The 17,463-nt window shown below is 41.3% G+C and overlaps 1 protein-coding gene across 8 annotated transcripts in view; it reads right to left on the bottom strand.

Moving 5' to 3' along the window:
- The window catches only part of WEE2 (WEE2 oocyte meiosis inhibiting kinase), a 29,011-nt gene extending 11,548 nt beyond the window's left edge, over positions 1 to 17,463 (bottom strand). For 4 of the 8 annotated variants that reach the window (XM_081534365.1, XM_081534362.1, XM_081534366.1 and 1 more), the window contains exons 1-5: positions 17,061 to 17,463; positions 10,880 to 11,076; positions 8,864 to 8,915; positions 6,793 to 6,965; positions 5,301 to 5,422 (exon numbers count right to left, since the gene is read on the bottom strand). In XM_081534365.1, coding sequence (XP_081390491.1) covers positions 5,301 to 5,422; positions 6,793 to 6,965; positions 8,864 to 8,915; positions 10,880 to 11,076; positions 17,061 to 17,405 — 889 coding nt within the window. In that variant the 5' untranslated portion in view covers positions 17,406 to 17,463. Of the gene's footprint in view, positions 1 to 5,300; positions 5,423 to 6,792; positions 6,966 to 8,863; positions 8,916 to 10,879; positions 11,077 to 12,132; positions 12,191 to 12,381; positions 12,468 to 17,060 lie in introns of those variants that run through there. The other 4 variants (XR_014066815.1, XM_081534367.1, XM_081534369.1 and 1 more) reach the window with 2 other exon arrangements.

The following is a 17,463-nucleotide window of genomic DNA, read 5'->3' as shown; positions in this document are numbered from 1 at the left end:
TCTTATGTAAAACTGAATGTAAAGGTTGAACTGCCACATTCAAATAAATTCGGAAAGGAGAATTCAGCCCCTTTGAGAAACAAACAAAAAAAAGGGGGCTAAAGGAGAGGGTTTTTGTTTTTCCCTGGGAATCTTCTTAGGAAAGAATTTATGAACTGTAGATGACATTAGAAAGGAAGAATAAGTAAAGAGTGCATTGGGGTTATTATAAAAAAAAAAGCCACCTTGAGGCTAAGTTTGCAGATGAGTCAATGAGATGTGACTGAGGAAAAGGGAGGTTGCATCAAGGCCCCTGGGTCTCCACTAGCCTGGCTGTTCCTTTAGGATGAACAGCTCAATCCTCCTTCCTGTCCCGTGGTCTGGCATGCAATCAGTGTTTTCTGAACTGAATGTCTGTCCTGACAATGGAGGGAAAAGACTGAGTGAAGGCCCCGATGAAATGCATGGAAAGAAATAAGCATCCTAGGTTACTTGGCATTCCTTTAATATGTTCCTTTAGATTATAAGCAGAGGGGTTTCTAATCCCCTGAAGAGCAATAGGTATTTAGTAAGGGGAACTAGACCAGTGATAGCAGCACTTTCAATTACTTAGAATCTCTATAGGTAGTGTTAAAGTTAGCCAAGTGATAAAACAGTAGAAGAGAAGTTACTGAAAGTACTCATTCATATGACTGTATTAGAATAACCTTATTTTGCTAGAGCTAAACACACACTCTTATAGAACAGTATAATGAACTGTTCTTTACTAAACAGTGTTAACAAGAAGCATCCATTGACAGGGGGGCTTCCCCAGTGACTCAGATGGTAAAGAATTTGCCTGCCATGCAGAAGACCTGGGTTTGATCCCTGGGTCGGGAAGATCCCCTGGAGAAAGGAACAGCTACCCCCCCCCAGTATTCTTGCCTGGAGAATTCCATGAACAGAGGAACGTGGCAGGCTACAGTCTGTGGGGTCGCAAAGAATCAGACATGACTGAGTGACTAACACTTTTCACTTCACTTTCATGCATTTATAGACATAGCAATACTGAATGAACTGTAAACTTCATCCCTCCTAATCTCACCCGGGTACACTGAAGCCTTAGTTCCATAACCCAAGGTAGCCCCTGGCATTGGCTCAGTGCCTTAGGAGGTACCCTAGGAGGAATACAGCTGGCTCCCGGGCAGTTCTTTTGAAACCATCTTTGTGAGATGAGTTGCTGAATTCTTTCCTTTAGATAAATGTACTCGCCCCACTTGGTAGGAGAAAAGATACTTCAGAAAAACATATCCTTGTTTTCCTGTCTGCTCATAAGACCTAACAGATGCCAAAACAAAGAAATAGCAAATACCTTCTGACAATGAAATGCAAAAAGCCGGCCAACAGTTCAACAGCACGTCTTATGTATGTATTTGTATTCTCACCGTCTCAATGTTACTTTGCTGCCAAAGACACAAGCCTACTTTTCTGCTGGTAAAATTGTCCCTTATCTGGTGGGAAAATATAACCTGTATTCATGGTGTTTCAACTTCTGGATGTCACATCACTTGAGCAAATGTGAGAACCAGTATTCTAGGGGATCGTGCTCTGTAAAACTTCTATGCCAGAAGACGTCACAAGGAAACACTGCGATTAGGGAGAGACTGGGCTTCCCAGATGGTGCTAGTGGTAAAGAACCTGCCTGCCAAAGCAGGAGATGTAAGACACACGGGTTTGATCCCTGAATTGGGAAGATCCCCTGGAGAAGGGCACAGCAACCAACTCCAGTATTCTTGCCTGGAGAATCCCATGGACAGAGGAGCCTGCGGAACTACGGTCTATAGGGTCACAATGAGTCGGAGATGACCGAGGCGACTGAGCACGCACACAGGCACAGGGACAGAGTGATTATCCAGCGCTAAGCCGATTAGAATCCTGGTTGTTGCAGAATCAGCTTGCTACTGGAGACCTCAGATTTCTGAAGCTGGCCCAGAGGTGACTTGTAGGGGACCTTGGCTGGGGTGGCGGAGAGGGCGGGAACTTGTAATTGGTTCAGGGTTTACGAGGGACAGGAGGGAAATCAGATGACTGTTAGTGTCTCATAGTTAAAATCTATGTTATCTACATCATCTAATTTATAATTGAAGTTAAAACTGTAACCGTGCATGTTCCAGCTTGACTGCTATGAGAGGCTGGGTAGAGGGGTTTGGGTGGATATGGGTGGGTAAGGGTGGGTATGGGGAAACAGGGCATAGGATGAACAGGTGAGACGGAGGGGAGAGAAAGGATGTAGGCGCGGAAGGAAAGAAGCACCAGCTACCTAACACATACTTTGGATTTCTTATCCTTTACTTAGACCCACTCCAACATTCTTGCCTGGAGAATCCCATGGACAGAGGAGCCTGGCAGGCTACAGTCCATGGGGTCGCAAGAGTGCGACACCATTTAGCGACTAAACCACCACCACCACCGGGAAAAGTCTCAACATGGATTATCCTCAACAACAAAACAAGATTTGTGTGTGTGCAAAGTCACTTCGGCCATGTCCGACTCTGTGCAACCCTATGTGCTGTAGCCTGCCAGGCTTCTCTGTCCATGGGATTCTCCAGGCAAGAATACTGGAGTGGGTTGCCATGCCCTCCTTCAGAGGGCCTTGCCAACCTAGGGATCAAACTTGTGTCTCTTACGTCTACCTTCATTGGCCTGCGGGTCCTTTACCACTAGCACCACCTGGGAAGCCCCACAAAAGGGCATGCTTTATTTTCCATCATCAGTTCACATTTGAAAGATTCAATGTACGTGAATTACATTTCGCTAAATCACAGTTACGTTTAAGTTGGCAAGTACTGAGTGAAGTTAGCTGAAGCACCACAATGAACAAACACTGATTTCCCATAGTATCTTACATCTAGTCCACACTCACTGCCTGGCTTTCAACGCCCACTACAGGCTTCCCACACTTCACCTTGCTGGTCTGATTTCCTCCTACAGGGGTCACCCCAGTCCTGTTTAGTCTCCTTTCTATCTACTAGGCCAGACGCAAGCCCAGTACCATGCTTCTAGCCTGCATGCTGGTCTTCCCTCTGCTTCCATAAACTCAAGGAATCCTTCTGGAAGGTCTCGTTCAAGTCTTAGCTCCTTCATGAGATTTTCTCAGGTTATGCTAACAACAAGTATTACCATGTTCTTACTATGTATTGGGACTTAATCATGTGCTAGCATTGGACATATACTGTTGCTAATTTGCAAATGACTCCCTTAAGTAAATATTACTGTCTCTTTACTCAGTGAGATTAAATGACGTCCCAGTGATCCTGAGAGAAGTGAAATGAAGTGCAAGTCGCTCAGTTGTGTCTGACTCTTTGCGACCCCATGGACTGCATAGTCCATGGAATTCTCCAGGCCAATGAAGTGCAAGTCGCTCAGTTGTGTCTGACTCTTTGCGACCCCATGGACTGCATAGTCCATGGAATTCTCCAGGCCAAATACAGGAGTGGGTAGCCTTTCCCTTCTCCAGGGGATCTTTCCAATCCAGGTATCGAACCCAGGTCTCCTACATTGCAGGCAGACTCTTTACCAACTGAGCTATGTGACAGAGCTGGGTTTTGAACTCCAGTCTGCCGACTTTAAAGCCCAGGCCCATCCCACCACACCCTGCTACCGTTGCTCACATTCACACTCTCTGGACACTGTGTGCTCATTATAAGAGAGCAAGTGGAATCAAGCTTCTTGAAGGTAAGGACTTACCTCACTCTACAGTATTTCACACCTGAGAGCTTAATACACTGTCAAGCCCATAGAAGATAATCAAATATTGAAAAGAATGAGATGATTTTGTAATTGATTGCTTCATCTTATTCTTTTTGAAAATTTGAAATTTTTACATTGCCCCAGTTAAAATTTTACATTGCCCAGAGGTTAAAAATAGTTAGTTTTGCTTTATTGACAGATTTTTTAATTTGATATTATCTTTGTTAATAGGTAAATGTTACGGAAATAAAAAAATCAATCTTCTCTGTAGAGAGAGGGAAGAAAAAAAGAATAGGGACTCTCAGGTTATGATAAGAGGAAATTAAGAGAAGATGATTTAAAAAAAAAAATGCGTCAACTCCTTGATCACAAGTATAAGGAAAGGGTCCATTTTGTTTTAACCCAAAGAAACTATTAGAAAAAGGGATTTGGGGTGAGCTTATTAAAGAAAAAACTCATGAAGTTCACAAGTAAGGCTATGAGAAAAGCAGGCTATAAGGAAATAACAAGGAAGATGCCAAATTATTATTTTGTAGAATATATGTACCATTTTCTATGCTTCTAGCATCTCATAATGTTATTTACTTACCTACAGGTGTAAGTAATCATGTATACAATGTTGAAGCTTTATCACTGATCACTGTTCTCAAAAGCCAGGCTATCTGGTGGTAACTAAACTTACCCAAAGACAGACTACACCATTAAAAAAAACTCAGGGTAGGTGTATATGTTGGGGGGATGCCATTATCCAGTATTACTCAGGCTAAAATATGGATTGCAAACTGTAGATGCATCCTAAAATGATGACAAGCTTCTATCCAATTGGTAGCACTTTCCTACTTAACCACTAGACGTTTTGATGAAAATGTATTTCCAAGAATAACAATACATAACTGCTGTTATGTAACCCCTTAATCATAGATAAGAACTATTAAATCATGGATTAGAAATATGTTACTCCAAAGGACCACTCTTCATGATTTAAGTAGCCCAGAAAAAAGTTTTACTGGTTACTGTGTATACGTAGTCCTGAAGGATCTAGGAGCATATATCTGAAGTCACTAGATTTCAGTCCCAGCACCCCACCCCATGCCACTACTCTCATGAGAACACTTAAAGCTCAAAGGTAAGAAGCAGCAAGAAACACAAACATCCCCAAACACAGGAATCCACTTCAAAATTAATCAAAAGTTGGCTATATAAGTTTAGCAATCCCTCCTCCAAAATAGTAGAGACTATGGCTTACATCTTTTAGAGCACCTAGTAAATGGTAAAAAGATAACTTACCATTCAAACTGCTAGGGTAAAAGTTTTCTAAGTATTAATTAAAGTGTGAAGGATGTGATAGCTCCTATGTACCAACTACACGTCAGCTTTGAAAGAAACACCTAATAACATAAGCCTGAAACTCCTTTCCAGCTCAACTCATTTTCTCCAGCTCTCTGCTTCCAAGCAAAAACAGTAGTACAGACTTTTAGGTATGATTCTGCTATACCTGCTATCAGGTACAAGAAGGAAGCAAAGATTTTCTTTTTTTCCAAAGATTTAAAAGCTAATCCTCCTTCTCCATAGATATGAGCCCACATACTTACCATTGCAGTATTCATTCTGAATGATCATATAGTCATCTTCTGCCCACGCAGAGTAGTAACGAACCACATGAGGGTGGTGTCCCAGCACCGCATGGGCATAAACTTCATGCATAGCCAGATTCCTAAGATGAAAAAGCAGTGAGGAAACTGAAAATAATACACATACAAATTTTTTAAAGACAAGATATGAGGCATTATTCACAATGGCAGAACATTTGTTGAATGCTCACTGCTTGCTTACTTACAATCTTACACATTTAATCTTTGTAACTCCTCTGCATGATATAGTGATAAGGATGAAGCCTTTAAAAGGTTAAGTGATTGGCCCAAAGTCGAGCTGGTGATAATAGATCCAAGACCAGAACCTTGGTTGTCCTTGGCCCAAGTTCACGGTTTTTTGATTGAACAGGATATATATAGAGAAGAATCTTAGGTGTCCATTACCTCAGGAGCAGACTTGTTTTGATTCTATTTTTCACAATCTAAAAACCCTGATGGGCTTAACAAGAAATGGACTTGATTGTAGACATTGTGATGGGCCCTCTACCATCCCTATGAAAGCTAAACTGTTGTTATATGTGTGTTTAGTCACTCAGTCATGTCCGACTCTTTGCTACCTCTTGGACTATAGTCCGCCAGGCTCCTGTGTCCTTGGAATTTTCCAGGCAAGATTACTAGAGTGGGTTGCCATTTCCTACTCCAGATGATCTGCCAGACCCAGGGATCAAAACCGTGTCTCCCGTTTCTCCTGAATTGCAGGTGGATTCTTTACCCACCAAGCCGACAAGGAAGCCTTTATAGTCAATACTAAACTCAGCTGTGTATGAGGTAGTCACAGGGACAGTCCTGAGGACAGATATTCATCATGGAATAGAAAAATCCAACACAAAAAAAAGCAGCAAGATATAGTGTTTGATTGATTTCAGTATACAAATGAAGAATTCCAAAGACTAATTTCAGATTCAGCATTTTAGTATTTCCCAGAGTTCACAAAAAGCAATGGCTGAATCTGAAAATATTTGTTTTCCTTGTGAAAAGGAAGAACTTTTGAACAATTTGTGCTGTGAATGAAATTTAAATTTTTGTTAGTTTTTCCTGGCTTGGAGTTTTTCACACTTTACTATTGAGTTTATTATTAATACAAAGTAGAGATAACCAGTGAGTTAACAATAACCTGGTAGTATTTCTGATGGACTAAACAGATATCAGACGAGCCTTTCCTAAATCCATTCATTAGAAAAAAAAAAGTAAGACCAGTAGTAAAAGCCATGAGAAATAAAACAAACAAACACACAACACAATTCCAAATGCTCATGGTGTATTTCAGGAGATAACTTATCTCTGATCTTGAAAATTCAGAAAGGTTATGAATGTGAGACAACTTTCAGTGGTAAGGTTGACTTTTAAAAGTAGCAAATGACATCAGTGCTCTTATTCAAAATGTTTTGACAAACCCAAGTGTGTATTTCTAGTACATTTTAAAGGTACTCACTCATCTGATAATCCTCCCAAAGGTTTCGTGGAGCGTTTTATTGCATAAACACATCCATCCAGCCTCTTAATGCACTTGTAGACTGTACCAAAGTCCCCAACCCCAATTTTTTCTACCTCCAAGAACTCTTTTTCATAGCGGGAAGCCATGTTGGTTTCTCGTAAAACACATCTCTGAAATATTTTAGCAAAAAGTGAAATATTTTAGAATAAAATTTAGGCATATTATACCCCTCAATTTCTCCAAGTTTCCAAAAAGACTTTTGAGGCAAACCCATTGGATTCTGTGTCAATATTCATGGTGGCAAGAACCACCCCCTCCCACCCCCTGCCACAGTTGCCGACTACCTTCTCCGTGCTCTTTATCGCCTTCCATACAACTCTGCACCGACATTTCTCTTGGCTAACTTATTAAATCTTACTCCGTATTATTTCCTCCGTCTGGGCATACTCTTCTTCCCTGTGTCTGTTCCTAGAGGGAACTCGGCACCCATAGCCAGAGCTACCGTCCTCGCTGAGAGGAGCGGTGGGCTCTTGCAGGAGGATGCCACACAAACAGAACACCTCTCTTTGGCTCTTGTTTACTTGTCTCACATTCTGGCTGCTAATGTTTCATCTTAAGCACAATAAACATACTGTTTAGTTTGCTTCCCCCAAAACCTTATTCTAGAGAACAAAAGAGTCAAATTGATGTATTTCAGAATGTGTGTTCAGCTATAGCAACCGCTCCCCCTACTGGCCGACCATGACATCACTCACTGCTCTGCTAAGGAAATAACTGCAAGTCACTGAACTCCTGTATCAGTTTTTTCATTTGGCAAATGAGGATCAGAGCAACTATGCCTCAGGGTCCTTTCAAATATTGTATGAGAATTACATATATTACAAATGCATATCAATTATCAGTAAACAGTAGCTCTGATGATGGGAATATCCATAGATTTATAAGAATCTCAGTCCAAACTAATTCATCTCTATGATATCACCTTTTCCCAATATCTCCATTAGCAAGAACTTTTTCCATCTAACTTTAAATGTTTAAAAAATCTTGACTCTTACCAGCTCTTCATTTTCAACATCCAGGCCCAATCAGTCTGCATCAACAAGATCTATAATTTCCCTTGCCTTTACCAGTCTCGAGCTCAGCTTCCTCGACCTCTGGACTTGCTCCAGCTGCCAGCTCTTTCTCTGTCTCCTCTATCAGTAAGATTATTTTTGTGAAATGATGCCATAGAATGAGACAGACCTAAGTGTTTCCTATGAGGAATCCTCACCTCTGATCAGAGGCCTGAAGACTCTGGTAGTGCTTACCTGCTCCCTTCTATCTTCATCTCAGATACCAAGTACCAGCTTACTATCCATATCACCCCCTCCCCATCCTCCTCCCTGTCCTGTACAGACACTGAACAATATACTATCATGAAAACTTGCCTACATCCAACATGCCATCTTGATGTCAATTTAATATTACACTGAATTTATGCTCTAATTTACTTGACCATTCTTCTATTATTGGATATTTGGTACTTCTCCTATTTTTTTTTTCTTTTTTTGCTCTTATAATTAAGGCTGCAACAAACATCTCTGGTGGGAATATTTACAGCATTATTTTCTTAGTTTAGATTATCAAATGAAGGATAATAGATCAAAGATTGTGAACATTATAAAAATCAATAGATACTGACACATTTAAGAGCTAAAATTTGTATATATAAACCTCTGGCTTTATGCTATTTTTCTGCCTTTTTTTCTTTTAGGACCTTAAATATCTTGATGTTCCCTTTACTTCTGTACCCCAGGAATACAGAACTTTCCCCCAGATCAAAGACAGAAGCAATAACCGTGAATTTAAGAATAATCCAAGGTAATGATTCAGCAGTATAGATGTTAGACACTGATAAAGTAACAACTAGCTAAGAATATAGACCCTGATTACAGTACAGATAAATTCAGCTGCAAAACATATTTCCTTCAAGTGTCAAGGTTTGGGGAGGGAGGGAGGAAGGGAGAAAGAAGAGGTATTAGAATGAAATGGCTGTGTTACAACAGCTGGTCTAAAGAGCGGTGCTCACCTTAGCAGGCAGCCCTTGTTCTCCCTTGCCTTCTCCTGGGCTGGATTCCTCACTTGGGGAAAAAAAACGATCATCAATGTATGATTAACACTTATGGACCCTGGTACTGTGCTAGGTTTGGGCACAGTACAAGTAAATAAGACAATTATTCTCCCTCTTCAATCTATATTTAGAAGCAGGAATAAACAGAAGTTTTTAATACAAGAACGTAGGACAGTATTAAAAACAAAATATGAAGGATACTCTAGACAGTACTATGTACTCTATTTTGAAAGTAAAAGTCTTTCCGCAAAAAAGAGGATATATAAGCTAAGATTCCAAGAATGAGTAGGAACCAGCTAAGAGAAAAGAAAAAGGGTTTCAGACAAATAAAACAAGGTATGCTAAGATGTGGAGTCAAGAGAGCTTACAGAACATGTGAGAAACCCTAAGGGCTGTTCACCCCCACAATATAATATGTCCCCTGCAATGCTTGCCTTCCCCAGAGCCTGGCCTGTCTTAGGTTCACAAGCTGACTGTAGACATAACAAAATGTGCTCTAATCCTAGCTAAGATGTTTTCAATTACTTTTCAATAAGCTGAAGTCTCTGATGGATATTCTCTTTTGGCATGAGCAGATGCATTCTGGAATCTTTAAGCAAAATTTCAGTTTCTAGATCAGCTAGGTTTTTTTTTTTCTGGACAAGTACAGGGTCAAAATGGCAAGTGGAGGACGTTATACTCACACAAAGAAACTGATGCAGACAAACTTGTGACTTAAATTTAATACTACATTCTAATCTTCATAAAATAACACCACCATAATGAAAAAGAAGGGAAAATACTGTCTCAGAATCACTAAGTGATTTTACAAAAGTGTCATCACTTTCAGGGCCAGGAATTCAAATCAGCAGTTTTTCCTGCTAGCTTCAGTGACAGATGAATCCATTCACTCTGCAGGTTTACAAAGAATCCTGAAGAGCTAAAAACCAGTGGAATACTCAGTAACAAGAATAGATCTAGTGTATTTGTGTTCAAGTCCTATTTACTTAAGATCCAAGAAACACTATTTAGAAAAACCTATTCTGGCTACAAGGCTGATTAATATAGGGTCACTGATTCCAAAAGAACACAACACATTAAATGCTCTGTAGACTTTAAGATTGTTAGCTCTACCTTTATTTTGCCAAGTACATCTGAGCACAAAAGACTGGCCTGTTTTAGAGGTGCTTCCATTCTATTAAAAAAAAAAAAAAAGCAGCACTGAAGATAAAGAAATGTCCTTGAGGGCTTCCCTGATGGTCTTGTGATTATGATTCCTCACTTCATTGAAGGGGGCACAGGTTCCTCCATCCCTGGTCAGGGAACTAAGATCCCACATGCTGCCAAAATATGAATAAATAAAAATAAAAGCAAGTACCCCTTTACTCTCTCACATATAGATAGGGTCACTTAAAAAAAAAAAGCCCCTGAGTAATCTGCAATCTCGTTATTTAGGCGATTTCTGCCATTGAGTGACCTTTGTAGAATTGCATGGTCAGCTTTCCATCTATTAGCACCTCCAAAAGCAACACTCTTTTTCTCTTCAGCCAATCTTCCATCATATGCAGAGGAGTTCAAATTCTGGCTCTATAGCTCTCATTGCCAGTCATACCACTGGATTCAAAACAGCAATGTACTCTCTGAAATGAGAACGACACCTTCCCCAACTACTAGCCCCATAGTAACCAGAGGGGAGCCCTTGAGAGCAATTCCATCGCCCGTTCGACTTCCTAATATAAGTCAGATCTTCACTTACTCTGCTCTGTTCTTTCAAAGAGAAGGCATTTTACCGTGCACTTCATTATGGAAAGGTGTTAGGATCTCTGTGATGAAGAGGGTAAAAGCCAACATTGACATTTAGGAAGGAGGAGATGTATAAACATGATGTCAATTCATTCAAACAGACTTATTGTTTATTGCTAATCTTTAACACACTCTTTTCCTTTTGACAATAGTAAGACCAGTTCTCAAGAGTCATAGCAACAGGACACTTACAGATCGCCTCGGGTTTTCCTCTTGCCATTGGATTTAAGGAATTGTTTTCTATAGGACTCGGGAGTGAAGGGATTAATGTTGACCAGAGCCAATGAGGTCATCTCATCGATGAAGGGGCCGGGTGTGAGCTTCAGATGCTTAGAGCTTCGGGGCAGAGGCTTCCCTGTTGAAGAAATCATTGACCGGCTCACCTGACCCTGAATGAGGATGACAAAAGGCACATCAGAATGGAGTTAATTAAAAAAAAAAAGATTCTGTATCAGTTAGGTAGTTAACATTTGAACCAAAAAAAAAGTTATTGTTGAAAGGGATCTTAGAGGGTACCTGGTACAGTGCAAACTAGTTGCATGGTAACTAGTCCTCTTGCGAAACATAAAGATCCCCAGACTACCTCTAGATATTTTGATTCATGGGATCCACACAGCAATCTGTACTTTCATTTTAATGTTTTTTTAATTGTGGTAAAAGTCACAGAATATAAAACATACTATTTTAACCATACTTAACTGTATGTTACATTCAGTATGTTCAGTGGCAGTAAGTACATTCATACTGTTGTACAACTCTCAAACAATCTGTACTTGTGTCAAGCACTCCCTTCTCTTGGGCGATTCTGTTAGAGACCACCAGTTCTAGTCCAACCTCCAGCTTTTTAAAGGTCACATTGAAGCTTGCTGCTAAGTCGCTTCAGTGGTGTCCGACTCTGTGCGACCCCATAGATGGCAGCCCACCAGGCTCCGCCGTCCCCGGGATTCTCCAGGCAAGAATACTGGAATGGGTTGCCATTTCCTTCTCCACATTGAAGCTTAGACAAACAAAAATGACTCTAAAAGACCCAGCACTTTTGTTCCTAGAGTGTATACTTTAATTTCCCCTCAGTTATTCATTCCAATATTTGTTTGTTGCCTGCTAAGTAGAAGGTGGGCTTCCCTGATGGCTCAAACAGTAAAGGATTTGCCTGTAATTCTGGAGACCTGAGTTCTTGCTGGGCTAGGTGCTGAAGGGTGAATTCCAGCTCTTAAAGAACACGAAGTCCACTAGTCAGCAGCTCACAATCACTTTGTAGGGGAAAGATTTCATAGACTAAGCATGGAAGAAGTTTCCAATTACACTTAAAATGTAGCACCAGTTGAGAGGAGCTCCATGAAATGGGGAAGAGAGGTTGAAAAGGAATAGTCTAAGCCCTTAAGATGCAAGGCTCTGCAAGGGCTGTAACTAGCATACTAATCCATAGGAAAATGTGCAGGACTTACCACTCCAAGTGGGGTACAGTAAAAGAGCACCAGCCTAAAACCTAACCAGAATTCAATCAAACGACAGAGGTGAGAAATCAAAGAATTCTGATGAGATAGCTGAATGCTATTATGACCTAAGCGCCAGGGGCCAGAGGAATGGCTGTGTTATAGATTCAAGAGGACTGTAGTAGACTTGGGGGGCATGATATTACCTCACAGTATAATTACTGTGGGCTTCCCCAGTGGCTCAGACAGTAAAGAACCCACCTGCAGTGCAGGAGACCCAGGTTCAATCTCTGCGTCAGGAAGATCCCCTGGAGAAGGGAGTGGCTACCCATCCACTATTCTTGCCTGGGGAATTCCATGGACAGAAGAGCCTGGCAGACTATGGTCCATGAGGTCACAAAGAGTCGGACACGACTGAGTGACTAACTATAACCATTGTATTGTGAGGCTCTTTCAAAAAGAATTCTACCATTTTGATTGTCTCTGCCCATGACTTTTGAGTATAGAAGCTGAAGCTAGATTACAACATGACTCACTACATAAAAATGTAATTGAAGATGTGAGTCTACAAAGGATGTATTCTGAACTTATTAATAAATACTCATTAAATGATTGATAGAAGCAGAAATGAAGGAAGCAACAGAGTATACATAGTAACCTATCGTTGTTTTAAATGAAGAAAAAATTGACTCAGTAAAGAGTTTTGATAAGGGCTTACATAGGTCTTAGAGTTCAGAGGGTCAACAACCTTGGGGCTATCATTATTCAAAGCCATCAATGACAAACAATTTTCCCATAAATTTACTGTAAGGGTTGAGTATTGGTTGAAAAGAAATAAAACTATACAATATGGTATTTCTCAATGGTCAATGTGATTCAGGAAGTGAATTTAGAATTATAGTAAATCATTTTCTGAAACAGTTTTTTTTTTGTGATGCTGATTGTCACAGAAAATAAAATACACCTGTCACATATGAAACAGTAGGGCACCCACTCCTGGAACAGTGCACATAATTCCAGTTGCTACAATTCAAGGACAACAAAAAGGGCCTAGAAACTTCTCAGCTAAAAGTAAGGAAAAGTGTTCATATCAAGGCAGACAGTACCAGAATTCCTAGTCCAGAAATATGAAGGCTGATAGATTTTGTGAACTCCACTTAAAATATAGAGAAAGACATAATACATATTTTATTGCCAGAGTGATAGAATTATGAGTAATCCTTTTGAAATCTTAAAGAACACAGTTTGCAAGAAGATTTATGATGAAAATGAGCTCTGCCTGGAAATAAAACAGACTGAAAACGTGGAAAGATGACCAGGTGCAAAGTAAAAGTGTGTCCAAGAGAGTGTAGCCAGTTCTATATAAGTAGCAGCTCTTATGATAGGTGATTAAGAGAAAGAAAGGAAATTTGGGGAATAGCTCCTTGACTTCTGAAGATGGTGAGAGAAGGTGGCAACCTCCCATAAGACACAACATCACAAGGACTGGGAAAGACTTTTAAGGCCCAGTACCAACTGTTATCTTCCTGATGCTTGAATCCCTGCTACAGTATTCCTACACTAGTCATCAACTAGTGTTTCATGTATTTAGCCACAGAGAACTTACTACCTCCTAAGGAAACTCTTCTATATCTAGATAATTCTGCTAGGCAGTCCTTATGATGACCTGGTCATTTCACATGACTTCTGGTCCTATCCCTGTAGCAAGGCTGAATTAAGCCAATCCTCCTTTGCTCTGTATTCCTGTCTTTAGTGTTGTGTACTCAGTCATGTCCAACTCTGTGTGATCCCATGGACTGTATCATGGACAGATCCCATCCTCTGTCCGTGATATTTTCCAGGCAAGAATACCCAGTATTCTTCTCCAAGGGATCTTCCCAACCGAGGGATCAAACCCACATCTGCTATATCTCCTGCACTGGCAGGTGGATTCTTTACCATTGAATCACCTGGGAAGTCCATCTTTAGTACAACATCACCAATTACCATCACCCTGGCCTCTTTCCTCTGATCTTGATCTCAACTATATTTTTCATAAAGTGTGTACTTTTCCAGTTGTTTTCCAGTTTCCCTCCCAAGCTCTGTTTTCTTTCCGTCCTTCAAATCTTGGTATTTCTAGAGTTCCTAACTTGTACCACTCCTCTTCTTACTCTGGCAGACAGGTTACATAAACTTAAACACACCCCTGGCTTCAACAGCTTCCTAAATGCCGATGATATCCAAGTATAGCTCTCCAACTGGAGTTGATTTCTTGCAGTGCAGAGCCATGTGTCCAACAACTTACACCATCTCTCTTCCTCCAAACCTATACATCCTCTAATGTCACCTACCTTGATTCAAAGTACCATCTACTCAATCAGACAAGCAGGAAGCCTCACAGCCCCTGAGACCACTCCTTTCCTTGCAACCCCTCCATCAAGTCAGTTACCAATTCCTAAACATCTTTCAGCTTACCACGGTCCACCACTGTCCTAGTTCAGTCCTTTTTGAGAAAAGACCCTTCTCTTTTCTCAACAGATCTATTGTGAACACTGCCCTGCCTTGTTGGTCTCTCCCATTCCATTCTATCCTTCACATGAAAGTCATGATTTCTCAAAAATGCTTCTGACCAAAACCACTTAATGGCTCTCTCAACACTTTCAGGATGAAATCTTAGTCTAGCTCCTACCTACCTACTCTGGCCCCACTACCTGCCCTCTCCCACATACAGACTCCTGCTGCTCTGAATAACATGTAGCATGCCAGGTGTGGCATGATCTTTTCCCTCTAGGACTCGGTAGATGTTTTTCCCTTGGCTTTGAGTTCTCACTCCTTCTCTTCCTAGGAAACTCCAACTCATTCTGTAAGATTGCTCTCAAACATTGCTTTCTTTGGAAAGGTTTCCCGGCTATCTTGAGACTTAATGCCTCATTAGTTTTTATCACACTCTACAACTCCTCTAGCATACCTGCTCTAACTTTATTATTATTGTTTACTTTTATATATCTTTTTCAATCTGTCTCCAAGAATGATTGAAATAAAAACAAAAATAAACAAATGGGACCGAATTAAACTCAAAAGCCTTTGCACAGCAAAGGAAACCATAAACAAAACCAAAAGACAGCCCTTAGATTGGGAGAAAACATTTGCAAATGATGCGATTGACGAGGCATTTAGTCTCCAAAACTGACAAACAGCTCATGAGGTTTAATATCATCAAAACAAACAATCCAATCAAAAAATGGGCAGAAGATCTGAATAGACATTTGTCAAAAAAAGACATACAGATGGCCAAAAGGCCCATGAAAAGATGTTCAACATCACTAATTATTAGAGAAATGCAAGACAAAAATACAATGAGCTATTGCCTCACACCATTTTGCAGGCACTTGTTGAGGCAGTGAATGGCTTATCAGCAGAAGGTCTGCTAACGTATCAAGGTGTTCAAAGTTTTCAGTGAATGGAAGAAAATATACATAACATGTTGTTTCCTTGCCTGTGCACTCCTGCTCAGAACCATATGCTCTCAATCCACTCTCCCCCAATTGCCATGTGTTAAAACCATACCAACTTTCATTGACCTTCTCATACTTGCTTTATGTTCATTTCTTTCCTGACCAGCCACTGAGAAGCAATCTACCCAGAGAACTCTGACCACGCTTGAATCACCTAACATGTGGTATCTGCAGACATTCTCCCCTCCTGGAGACTGCCATATGCTCCAGACCACAGTGGGTTCTCAAAAAATAAATGGATGATTGATTGGTTATAGGGACCATTGAAAAACCCACAGATGGATGCATGAATGTATTAGTTTGTCTACCACTCAGACAAGAAGGCTGGTATTTGCTGGTAAATGTGGCAACCACCCTCAGCAGGTACAAAGACCTGCTGACAGTGACTGTGCTGCCAGCGGAAGCAGAGATGTTATTTCCATGATCTTAAGTGCCTCAAGCTGAGCCAGCAGGAAGCAGAGCTAATTCCAGGCCTAAGGCTCTTGTGCCATGGTACCAGTCTATCAGAGGTACCCCTGCCCAATCCTAGCTTTAATAGAATGAATGATATAATAGGAGACCAAGCACAGCAAAAAAAGGAAGGAAGATGCTTTCTTGGGACTTTAGCTCATTTGCCATCCTCAGCTTATAAAGTAGTATCAACGTCACCTCTTTGTTCACCTATAAGAGCCTGTTCGTCACTAGATGAAAAAAGGGTGAGGACTTCTTTCTGAAAAGAGTATCAGCAAAGAGATATACATATGTGTTCAAACAGTGAAGTAAACATATTAGGCAATAATAGTAAATATCACAGAAAAATAGAGCCAGTTGGCGGAATGGAAAGAACAATAGACTAAGCTCTAAAGATTGTGTATTCAGTCCCTTCACTGCCATTGGCTGAGTTACAGGCCAGTTTCTCTCCTAAGACCTTGGTTTTTGCATAGGGAGAGTACAGGTTGGGCTTCCCTGGTGGCTCAATGGTAATCTGCCTGCCAATGCAGGAGACATGGGTTCTATCCCTGGGTCAGGAAGATCCCCTGGAAAAGGAAATGCAACCCACTCCAGTATTCTTACCTGGGAAATCCCATGGACAGAGGAGCCTCGTGGGGATCACAAAAAGTTGGACATGACTTAGCGACTAAGCAACAACAGAGTACAGGTTGGCCTCTAGACCTCTATTTTTTCCAGCTCCAGTATTCTTTCACTAGGAACGTTTTCCCCACCCAAGATTTATCTGGGGCCTACAGCAACGGTTTTGAGTAGACAGCTGGCAAGACACTTAATTCTGTTTTCTGGTAGCTTTCAACTCTTCTTCATTTTCACCAGCAAATATATAACTGAAGACATATACGGAGCATGAAGCACATCTGTCACACACCCAGGACTGCACTCTCATTCTCTCTCAGCTGAACTGAAGGAACACAGGCCTAGGCGGCCTGGCTCCCTCTCCCCCCATAGCGGACTTACTTTGGGAGTGAAGGGGCTCTCGCAGTGTGACGGCCTGCTCTTGTCTGGTGCAGCTGGTGGTGTTTCAGGGCGTGCAAGAGAGTGTGACACTGGAGTCCCGAGACCCTGGCCTGGACTCGCTTGGTCTCTTTCGCGAAGCGCGCTGAGGTCACGTTCGTTACCAAGGGGAGTCCTGGGAGGCGTGCGCTTCGCCTCTGAATCCTGACCGCTAGGTCTCTCTGGGGTTTGACTCTGGGCCTCCTCGCACTGCTGTGCTTCCTCCTGCCCCTCGTTCTCATGTTCCTCTTCACAACAGGAAAAGTTTAACTTCTGCTTCAGTTCTCTGTTCTCATCGTTGTCACCCATCTCAGCCAAAGAGCTTTACCGCTTGGGCAAGAAGGCCTAGCAGAGGGAAACGGAGCTC

This window comes from Giraffa tippelskirchi, chromosome 10, assembly GCF_054371585.1.
Source record: "Giraffa tippelskirchi isolate mGirTip1 chromosome 10, T2T-mGirTip1v1.2.pri, whole genome shotgun sequence".
In the NCBI taxonomy this organism is placed as follows: Eukaryota; Metazoa; Chordata; class Mammalia; order Artiodactyla; family Giraffidae; genus Giraffa; species Giraffa tippelskirchi.
This window is presented reverse-complemented; position numbering and strand designations above follow the sequence as displayed.